At 41.1% G+C, this 12138-nt stretch overlaps 1 protein-coding gene across 5 annotated transcripts in view; it reads left to right on the top strand.

Annotated features, from left to right (window-relative positions):
• Positions 1-5128: 5128 nt before the first annotated feature.
• The window catches only part of LOC142097135 (integrin alpha-M-like), a 70621-nt gene continuing 63611 nt past the window's right edge, over positions 5129-12138 (top strand). For all 5 annotated transcript variants that reach the window (XM_075178740.1, XM_075178743.1, XM_075178741.1 and 2 more), the window contains exon 1: positions 5129-5408. In XM_075178740.1, the coding sequence (XP_075034841.1) occupies positions 5372-5408 (37 nt within the window). In that variant the 5' untranslated portion in view covers positions 5129-5371. The remainder of the gene's footprint in view (positions 5409-12138) is intronic.

The raw sequence follows: 12138 nt of genomic DNA, 5'->3' as shown, positions 1-12138 counted from the left end.
CTTACAGACATTTCATGGTGACCCTGGCCAGTCCTTACAGACATTCCATGGTGACCCTGGCCAGTCCTTACAGACATTCCATGGTGACCCTGGCCAGTCCTTACAGAAATTCCATGGTGACCCTGGCCAGTCCTTACAGACATTCCATGGTGACCCTAGCCAGTCCTTACAGACATTCCATGGTGACCCTGGCCAGTCCTTACAGACATTCCATGGTGACCCTGGCCAGTCCTTACAGACATTCCATGGTGACCCTGGCCAGTCCTTACAGACATTCCATGGTGACCCTGGCCAGTCCTTTCAGACATTCCATGGTGACCCTGGCCAGTCCTTACAGACATTTCATGGTGACCCTGGCCAGTCCTTACAGACATTCCATGGTGACCCTGGCCAGTCCTTACAGAAATTCCATGGTGACCCTGGCCAGTCCTTACAGACATTCCATGGTGACCCTGGCCATGCCTTTCAGACATTCAGCGCTGACCCTGGCCAGTCCTTACAGACATAACATGGTGACCCTGGCCAGTCCTTACAGACATTCCATGGTGACCCTGGCCAGTCCTTGCACACATTCCATGGTGATCCTGGCCAGTCCTTACAGACATTCCATGGTGACCCTGGCCAGTCCTTGCACACATTCCATGGTGACCCTGGCCAGTCCTTACAGACATTCCATGGTGACCCTAGCCAGTCCTTACAGACATTCCATGGTGACCCTGGCCAGTCCTTACAGACATTCCATGGTGATGCTGGCCAGTCCTTACAGACATTCCATAGTGACCCTGGTCATGCCTTTCAGACATTCAGAGCTGACCCTGGCCAGTCCTTACAGACATTCCATGGTGACCCTGGCCAGTTCTTACACACATTCCATGGTGACCCTGGCCAGTCCTTACAGACATTCCATGGTGATGCTGGTCAGTCCTTACAGACATTCCATGGTGACGCTGGCCAGTCCTTACAGACATTCCATGGTGACCCTGGCCAGTCCTTACAGACATTTCCATGAACAGATTATTTTGGAAGTTATACAGGAGGAAAAGTTTAGCTTTTGCCCTTATGTAATTTTTATTTGTTTATTTATTTTTGTTTCTTTAAGTTCATTATAGTGTCACACAGCTGATAAGAGTGAGTTGGAGGTTTGGTTAAGTGATGCTCTAGTTGTGGTTGTAAGTTTACTTCTGACCGTACTTCTTTCTATTTTTAGCAGTAATTGTAATTCCCATACAGAATGAAGAACCTCAGAAGAGATGAGTCTGTGGTTTGGGGAGTTACATTTGTAATGTGAGGCTGTGATTTTAATGAGCAAAGGAAAAATACCAGAATTTTTTTTCTTATTTTACATTTACATGTCTGTAATTACAATATAATGATCCACAAATAAATAACTACAAGTTTCCATAAATAAACCATTTAAACTTGTGTGCAGCTGCTCAGATGACTCTTACACACATCATGGTGGAGATGCGCCTATCTAGGCTTGCAATGAACAGTTGATGCGTGTGCCATTCGGCTGATTTGTGTGCCCTGGATGCAGCGCCGGTGCTAGGGTTTACGGCGCCCTAGGCAAAATAACGCCGCCGCCGCTCGCTCCCCGCCCGCTCCCCGCTCACCCCCCCGCTCACCAGATAAAAGAATAACTAATTAAAATTAATTTAAATGTTACTTACCTTTTCTTCCTCTAGCTGCTCCTCGCGATGCATGCTGAGAGGGGAGGGGAGGGGAGAACTCAGAGGCGCCGCCGGACAGACTATCACATGATCACATGATCATCTAGTCAGCGGCGCCCTGCAGGTCCCGGCGCCCTAGGCAACTGCCTAAGGTTGCCTAATGGGAGCGCCGGGCCTGCCTGGATGTACATATTTTGGCAGATATTCAGGCGGGACCACAAACAATCTGCAAACTCAGAGAACGCGGATTGCGCTGATGCCTACAGAGACCAGAGTCTAGGTGGCTCCTTGACGTGCGCTAGGCGTACAACGGAAGCGTTTTGCAGTGCGCATCCAGTGTGCTTCGTAAATGAGGTTGTGTGAGTTGTATAAAACATGTCCTGCTCTGCTGCAGTTTGGATTTTAAGCCATTTTCCATCCCTGTATTTTATACATTATATTTAGGGGTTTGTTGTTGGACAATTTAATTGTTTTGCCTGATTTCCAGAGTCTGCATTAATAATCCTTCTTATATGTTGTACAGATCCGATCTGTGTGTTCTGGTGTGTTGATGGTGATCATGCAGAGCCCTCCACAAGACACCAGAACCTTGTATGTTCATGACGGAACCTACTCTGTGCAGTAGAACCCTCCTACTCCACAACAGAGAATCCAGTGTCTAGGGCAGAACCTTGCATCATTCATCATCATCATCATTTATTTATTTATATAGCGCAACTGATTCCGCTTGCATGTAAAGTGCAGAGCCTCCTTTGCCCGGTGCAGAGCATTGTGTGTCCAGTGCAGAGCATTATGTGTCTATGAATAATAGACTGATTGTAGAAATGATTGCTAACATGGACTGTACATACCCTAATTACACCTTTAGAATTGGTGGCGATTCTCTGCATAAAGACAAATCTCTCTAACATGTGGGGGCGCTTCACATAAAGCCAAGGCGGTGTGTTAGGGGTGAACGCGGCAGAGATGGGGTTAAACCATTTTCAGGCCCCCGTGTTTCAGTTTGAGAATAAAGTCATGTTTTAGGCTGAGCTGTAACCAGAGGAAGTGGTAAGTTTCCTGTTTCTATACAGGCGAGAGATTCCCACGGAGGGGAACGACACACAGACTGCGCTTTCTGTATGGTCTCAGCTACAGGCCGTATATAAGAATGTGAGGAGACACATAGGTCATACAGAGAACACCAAAGTTATCTTCAGGGAATGCCCATTCTGGATTGTAAGCTCCTCTGCAATAGGGAATGATGTGACTGTTGTTTGTGCCGTATAAATATGAAACTGTAATAATAGCTTTTAAATGGTGCAAACCTTAGTGATAATAGTGAAGATACATGATAAATGGTGTAACCCTTAGTGACAATGGATGGTATATGGTGCAAACGTTAGTGATAATAGTGATGATTGTTGGTAAATGGTGCAAACCTTAGTGCAGAGTAGTTATAATATATGGTTGTCAGAAAACCGGGCGCTACTGGACTGACAACTTTTTATTCATCACCCGTTTCTCGCAGTTAATGTACTTCTTAATCCTTGGCCCAGTCTGAGTATATACACCAGAGTATTGGTGTATTATGTGTATTATTAGTTCATGTTATTAGGTACATTTTGTCCTTGCTATTACCTGCAATATTGTATGTATTAGAAATATAAATAATATTTCCATATTGTGTGAAAATAACAGGACAGCAGAAGTCATTTTGCTTGTGTTAGCTAATGTAATTACCATCTGTCTCAAATGTCCATTGTTATGAGGTGTGACTTAGATCTGGATTATAATCAGAACAATGTCTGAGTAACTTGACATAACTAGCTGGCAGCCCATGATAATTAGTTAGATCAACAGGTAATCTGAGAGGTAATTAGGTTAGAACTTCTAGATGATATGCGTTGTGTCTCCACAGTCATATACTGGAAAGCATTGAGAAATGTATTAATGTGTATCAATCTAAATGTTATTATATCAAACTATATCACAGACTCAGATTGTGTAATGTTGCAGATACAATGTGTCAAATGTCTTGTTGTTTCACGCAAGCGTGAAGTGTCATTCCTTGATGTTATATTGTAACCCGTTGTTTAGTGTATTCAGCCAAATAGCTAATTGAGTCAAGCCATTCTATTGTATAATCAAGGTAACAGACAGTATGTATAACAGTTAAAGTGTCCACTGATAGACCCCAGAGGCGCACGCAGGATTGCCAGGGGAGAGGTTTCCCCCCCTGACCCCCAAAAAAAAAAAAACACGCGAGACCTGCTGCGCATTCGCCCACGCATGCGCATCAGCTCCGTTTCGGCAGTGCTGTCCTATACAGCAGCCGCGGCGCTGTCAAAGAAGCGTCCGCAGCGGTGCTGTATACAATAAACCTTAGTATACAATACAACACCACCGCGGACGCTTCTTTGACAGCGCCGCGGCTGCTGTATAGGACAGTGCCACTATGGTGGGCACTTAGTTAGCGGAGGGGGGGGGGGTTTCTGGAGACCCAGAAACCCCCCCTGCTTGTGCCACTGGACCCCTGCTGTAAGGGGGAGGATTGAGACATTTGACCGGACTCCCTATGTATACAGCGAAGAATATAGGAAGATCAGAATGCAAAGAGAGCGATTCTACCTTGGAGGATCCTGGTGTATAAGACATCAGCGAATAGAACTCTGGGCCAGGCTTCGTGGTGCCGCTGGAGGAGACCTTACCAGGCCAGGATTGGTGTGACCCAGTAACCCACGCTGGGCGACACCGTAACTGTTTTGCTAATTTGGATTGCTGACTGCAAGAGGCTGCTGGAGGATACATGTTAACATTTACCCTGTATCGTGTGAACGTCTTGTGGTGTTGTGCTGTCATATTAAAGTCTTATTTTCGATATATTCTGGTCTACCCGAGTGAAAACTCCAAAAACATACTAGTAGGTTAATTGGCTGCTATCAAAATTGACCCTAGTCTGTCTCTCTGTCTGTCTCCCTGTCTATCTGTGCATGTGTGTGAGTCTGTGTCTATATTAGGGAATTTAGACTGTAAGCTCCAATGGGGCAGGGACTGATGTGAGTGAGTTCTCTGTACAGCACTGCAGAATTAGTGGCGCTATATAAATAAATGATGATGATGATGAATTGAATCCCACAGAGGGTAACTGCCCTCCCAGCAAAGGGTGGTATCCTCACAATGGTAAATGGTGAAAGCCTTAGTGATAATAGAGATAATACATGGCACATGGTGTAGTTCTTAGTGACAATAGTAAGGATAGATGGTAAATGGTGTAAGCCTTATTGACTATGCGCTATGGAATTTGCTGGCACTATATAAATAAATGTTGATGATGATGATAAGAGCGATAATAGAAGGTAAATGATGTAAGCCTTAGTCCAAGCCTCCCCCTCAATCACTTATTCATTTGGTTACACCACAATTAACCACGAAACAAACATGACAAACTCTCTCATTTGTGCAGCTCATAGGAAACATTAGAGAGAAAGCAGAAGTGGGACTTAGAAGAGATGTGTGGTACATGGACATCCAGCATGATTCCCAATCACACAGCACAGAGTACAGGGAACGGGAGAGGACAGCAGACACACTGACGACAGGACACGCGGTGGCAGCTGTACCCACAGGATAGACACGTTACACGCTGAGAGATAACACACAGAGCTCTCAGGCTGCCGAGTCCTACTCCAGTAACACAGGTGCAGAGACTGTGGGTCAACATGGGAGACCCCCTGTACCTCCTGCTGCTGGGCCACGGTGAGTGACATATAGCGGTACCAGGCCTTTATACAGGTCACAGATATAATGTCCACTAGTAGTGTATATGAGGGAGTGCATTATACCTTATAACACGTTACAGTAAGGGGTGTATTATACCTTATAACACGTTACAGTAAGGAGTGCATTATACCTTATAACACGTTACAGTAAGGGGTGTATTATACCTTATAACACATTAGAGTAAGGAGTGTATTATACCTTATAACACATTACAGTAAGGGGTGTATTATACCTTATAACACATTACAGTAAGGGGTGTATTATACCTTATAACACATTAGAGTAAGGAGTGTATTATACCTTATAACACATTACAGTAAGGGGTGTATTATACCTTATAACACATTACAGTAAGGGGTGTATTATACCTTATAACACATTAGAGTAAGGAGTGTATTATACCTTATAACACGTTACAGTAAGGAGTGTATTATACCTTATAACACATTACAATAAGGAGTGTATTATACCTTATAACACGTTACAGTAAGGAGTGTATTATACCTTATAACACGTTACAGTAAGGAGTGTATTATACCTTATAACACATTAGAGTAAGGAGTGTATTATACCTTATAACACGTTACAGTAAGGAGTGTATTATACCTTATAACACGTTACAGTAAGGAGTGTATTATACCTTATACCACATTAGAGTAAGGGGTGTATTATATCGTATAACACATTACAGTAAGGGGTGTATTATACCTTATAACACATTAGAGTAAGGAGTGTATTATACCTTATACCACGTTACAGTAAGGGGTGTATAATACCTTATAACACGTTACAGTAAGGAGTGTATTATACCTTATAACACATTAGAGTAAGGAGTGTATTATACCTTATAACACATTACAGTAAGGGGTGTATTATACCTTATAACACATTACAGTAAGGAGTGTATTATACCTTATAACACATTAGAGTAAGGAGTGTATTATACCTTATAACACATTACAGTAAGGAGTGTATTATACCTTATAACACGTTACAGTAAGGGGTGTATTATACCTTATAACACGTTACAGTAAGGGGTGTATTATACCTTATAACACGTTACAGTAAGGGGTGTATTATACCTTATAACACGTTACAGTAAGGGTTGTATTATACCTTATAACACGTTACAGTAAGGGTTGTATTATACCTTATAACACGATACAGTAAGGGGTGTATTATACCTTATAACACGTTACAGTAAGGGGTGTATTATACCTTATAACACGTTACAGTAAGGGGTGTATTATACCTTATAACACGTTACAGTAAGGGGTGTATTATACCTTATAACACGTTACAGTAAGGGGTGTATTATACCTTATAACACGTTACAGTAAGGGGTGTATTATACCTTATAACACATTACAGTAAGGGGTGTATTATACCTTATAACACATTACAGTAAGGGGTGTATTATACCATATAACACGTTTAGATATGAGATAGATAGATATGAGATAGATAGATATTAGATAGATAGATAGATATGAGATAGATAGATAGATATTAGAAAGATAGATAGATAGGAGATATATATGTGATAGACAGATAGATAGATAGATATGAGAGAGATAGATAGATAGATAGATAGATATGAGAGATAGATAGATAGATAGATATGAGAGATAGATAGATAGGAGATAGATAGATAGATAGATAGATAAATAGATAGGCGATAGATATGAGATAGATAGATATGAGATAGATAGATGGATATGAGATAGACAGATAGATATGAGATAGATAGATAGATAGATATGAGATAGATAGATAGATAGAAAGATAGATATTAGATAGATAGGAGATAGATAGGAGATAGATAGATAGATAGATAGATAGATAGATATTAGATATATAGATAGATATAAGATAGATAGATAGATATGAGATAGATAGATAGATAGATATTAGATTGATAGATGGATATGAGATAGATAGATAGATAGATAGATAGATAGATAGATAGATATGAGATAGATAGATAGATAGATAGATATGAGATAGATAGATAGATAGATGGAAATGAGATAGATAGATAGATAGATATAAGATAGATAGATAGATAGATAGATCGATATGAGATAGATAGATAGATAGATAGATAGATAGATAGATATGAGATAGATAGATATGAGATAGATAAATAGATAGATGTTAGATAGATAGATAGATGGATATGAGATAGATAGATAGATAGATAGATAGATAGATAGATAGATATGAGATAGATAGATATGAGATAGATAGATAGATAGATAGATAGATATTAGATAGATAGGAGATAGATAGGAGATAGATAGATAGATAGATAGATAGATAGATAGATAGATAGATAGATAGATAGGAGATAGATAGATAGATATGAGATAGATAGATAGATAGATAGATAGATAGGAGATAGATAGGAGATAGTTAGTTAGATAGATAGATAGATAGATAGATAGATAGGAGATAGATATGTGATAGATAGATAGATAGATAGATAGATAGGAGATAGATATGTGATAGATAGATAGATAGATAGATAGATAGATAGATAGGAAATAGATATGTGATAGATAGATGGATGGATATGAGATAGATAGATAGATATTTAGATAGATAGATAGATGGATAGACAGATGGATAGATAGATATGAGATAGATAGATAGATAGATAGATAGATAGATGGCTATGAGATAGATAGATATGAGATAGATAGATAGATAGATAGATAGATAGATAGATAGATATGAGATACACCTGCCGAACCAAAACCTTTCGGCAGGTGTTTTGCGAAACAAATCCGAACCCAAAACCTCAAGTAAATCCGAATCCAAAACACAAAACACGAGACACCAAAAGTCACCGGTGCACATCCCTACTTATAACACATTACAGTAAGAGGCGTATTATACCTTATAACCAGCGCCGGTGCTAGGGTCCTTGGCGCCCTAGGCACAGTGTGAAAATCGGCGCCCCCCCTTTAAAAATCGGCGCCCCTCTATTTAAAAAACGGCGCCCCCCCCTTTAAAAATCGGCGCCCCCCTGTCAAAATTGGCGCTGCGCTTCCCTCCCCTCAGCTTACCATGTCTTTCTTTAACTTACCTGCATGAAGCTGCTCCTCTCTGCTCTGTCTTCTCCCCTCCACTCACAGACACTGTCGGGCCGTGATGATGTCATCACGGAGGGGAGGAGACAGAGCAGAGAGGAGCAGCTTCATGCAGGTAAGATTCATAGCCCCTTCCCTCCTCTCCTCCCCGTGGATTTCCGTTTTAAATGACCATAGTCATTTTTTTTTTTATTTCGAGGCGCCCTGCAGAGCGCGGCGCCCTAGGCAATTGCCTAACCTTGCCTAATGGGAACGCCGGGCCTGCTTATAACACATTACAGTAAGGGGTGTATTATACCTTATAACACATTAGAGTAAGGGATGTAATATACCTTATAACACGTTACAGTAAGGAGTGTATTATACCATATAACATGTTTAGATATGAGATAGATAGATAGATGGATATGAGAAAGATAGATATGAGATAGATAGATGGATATGAGATAGATAGATATGAGATAGATAGATATTAGATAGATAGATAGATAGATAGATAGGAGATATATATGTGATAGACAGATAGATAGATAGATAGGAGATAGATATGTGATAGACAGATAGATAGATAGATAGATAGATATATTTTGCATGGTATTGCTTATTTTTCCTCATCTGCCACATTTCTGACTATAACATCCGTATCTTCTATCCTCTAACATCTGATTATCATTTAAAAATCTGTTGAAGCTGCAGAGACCAGTACATGTGATTGTCCTTATTCTGTGCAATAGATGAAAAGCTGAATATAGATATAACATACTTGTGGATAATGTCAGCTCGCAGTGTCTGCATTACACCAGTGCCTGACAGAGACGTACGGAGTCACTACATCCAGGAGTGCAAAAATTTTCAGTTAGCTGTGTTACATTCAATAGGGTGATGCAGAGTAAAAATACTACAAGCCAACTTCACATATAAAGGTTAGCAAAACAAGGAGCTAACACTGCCCCCATAGCAGTCCCACACAACTGAAGATACAAACTTAAACTAATTCTGTTTAAGAGTAAAATAAGATACAAATCTTAATAACTGGTCTTAACTTAGGTTTGAAATCCAAAACTCTATGTCCTGGAATTCATTTTTCCTATTACATGTGTAAGGAACCCTACATCTATAGTGACCTCAGTAGTATTCTTGGCATCCAAAGTTTTATATACATTTTAACAGTTTTGAAGTATCAAATATGATGAAAGCTCCACTGCAAATCCCTTCATAGTCTACAAATGACCCTGGGATGATGAAGGTGTTAGTCCATTCTAAGCGCTGCTCTTGGGCAGGACCTAGAAATGACTCTGGGATGATGAAGGTGTTAGTCCATTCTAAGCGCTGCTCTTGGGCAGGACCTAGAAATGACTCTGGGATGATGAAGATGTTAGTCCATTCTAAGCGGTGCTGTTGGGCAGGACCTAGAAATGACTCTGGGATGATGAAGATGTTAGTCCATTCTAAGCGGTGCTGTTGGGCAGGACCTAGAAATGACTCTGGGATGATGAAGGTGTTAGTCCATTCTAAGTGGTGCTGTTGGGCAGGACCTAGAATTCCACTGGACAAAAAATAGTAGAAAATTCCCTCGCAGAAGCCCAAAATCTGCTGGAGGAATGTGCAAAACTCCTCCCCTAATAATAAGGCATATATATCAAGGAATAGTTATAATAATCTCAGATACCGCCCCATGTGAGTGAGGGGGGTCATTCATGTGCCATCAGAGGGCTGGGAAAGTGTAGTAATGTACTTAATACCTATTTTAATAAAAACATTTATGTTGCTGTCAAACTTTTGTGAGTTATTTTTATTGAGGTTGTTTGATGCCCATATTCACAGGCCCCTTTAAGAGGTGGGAACCCCGGCTCAATATTTATTGATATGCATTAACAGTAGTGAGGTGTACATATAGCTGGTCACATGATGCTCACATCCTACTGCATACATGTGTGATTGGGGCGGTCTGTGTGTCTACATGTGTGATAGGGGAAGGTGTGAGTCTATATGTGTGGTAAGCAATAGTCTGCAGGTGCACGTGTGATAGGTGATAGTCTGCGTGTACATGTGTGATAGCTGTGCTATGCATGTACATGTGTGATAGGCTATAGTCTGCGTGTACATTTGTCATAGGCGTGCTCTGAATGTATAGTTTTGAGAATGACACAAGTATTGGTTTTCACAAAGTTTGCTGCTTCAGTGTTTTTAGACCTTTTTGTCAGATGTTGCTATGGTATACTGAAGTAAAATTACAAGCATTTCATAAGTGGCAAAGGCTTTTATTGACAATTACATTAAGTTTATGCAAAGAGTCAATATTTTCAGTGTTGACCCTTCTTTTTGAAGACCTCTGCAATACGCCCTGGCAGCTGTCAATCAACTTCTAGGCCACATACTGACTGATGGCCACCCATTCTTGCCTAATCAATGGTTTGTCAGAATTTGTGGGGTGTTGTTTGTCCACCCGCCTCATGAGGAATCACCACAAGTTCTCAATGGGATTAAGGTCTGGGGAGTTTCCTGGCCATGGACCCAAAATTTTGATGTTTTTATCTCTGAGCCACTTAGTTATCGCTTTTGCCTTATGGCAAGGTGCTCCATCATGCTGGAAAAGGCATTGTTCATCACCAAACTGTTCTTGGATGGTTTGGAGAAGTTGCTCTTGGAGGATGTTTTGGTACCATTCATGGCTGTGTTCTTAGGCAAAATTCCACTCCCTTGGCTGAGAAGCAACCCCACACATGAATGGTCTCAGGATGTTTTACTGTTGGTATGACACAGGACTGATGGTAACGCTCACCTTTCCTTCTCTGGACAAGTATTTTTCCAGATGCCCCAAACAATCTGAAAGGGGATTCATCAGAGAAAATTATTTTACCCCAGTCCTCAGCAGTCCAATCCCTGTACCTTTTGCAGCATATCAGTCTGTCACTGATGTTTTTACTGAAGAGAAGTGACTTCGTTGCTGGCCTTCTTGACACCGGGCCATCCTCCAAAAGTCTTTGCCTCACTGTGCGTGTGTTATGACTGCCTTTGTTTTGTATCTGGCAGCAGTACCTATAATCCATCAGAGGTGCTGCTGTCCTGCTCCTGAACTCTGCAATATGCCTGAAGGAGTTAATCTCCTTGTCTGATGCTAATTAGAACTGCACCTGTTGCACTGCTTTAAGTACCTGCCTCTAGCTGTGCTCTGTGCAGTTCATCTGTTGTTCCTGGCTGCTGCTAACCTGCTTCTGTTCTGTTTGGTATATTCCTGCTGGATTGTATTTCTGTGTATGACCCCTGCCTGTACCTTGGACCTTGCCAATCGTTTGCCTGTACCTTGGACCATGCTGTTTTGCCTGTTGCCCTGACCTTTTGTGAGACTTCTGGACCTCGCCTATTTGCTTGATCTCTGCCTGGCTATTTGGATTTGTTTGTCTGGTCTCTATTTGATCCCTGGACTCTGTCTGCTTTCCTGGACAGCCTTGTGCCTTCTGGACTGGGGTAAACTTACTATACTTGTTCCTGCCATTTTACTATACTGTCTCTTTTGGAACCTGTTATCCGTAGATTTGAGTTCTTTGTTAATATATTTACCTGAATAAAGACACTTTGCCTTACACTTCCGTTGCTCTTCGTGAATGCAC

This window comes from Mixophyes fleayi, chromosome 7 (assembly GCF_038048845.1).
Source record: "Mixophyes fleayi isolate aMixFle1 chromosome 7, aMixFle1.hap1, whole genome shotgun sequence".
NCBI lineage: Eukaryota > Metazoa > Chordata > Amphibia > Anura > Limnodynastidae > Mixophyes > Mixophyes fleayi.
This window is presented reverse-complemented; position numbering and strand designations above follow the sequence as displayed.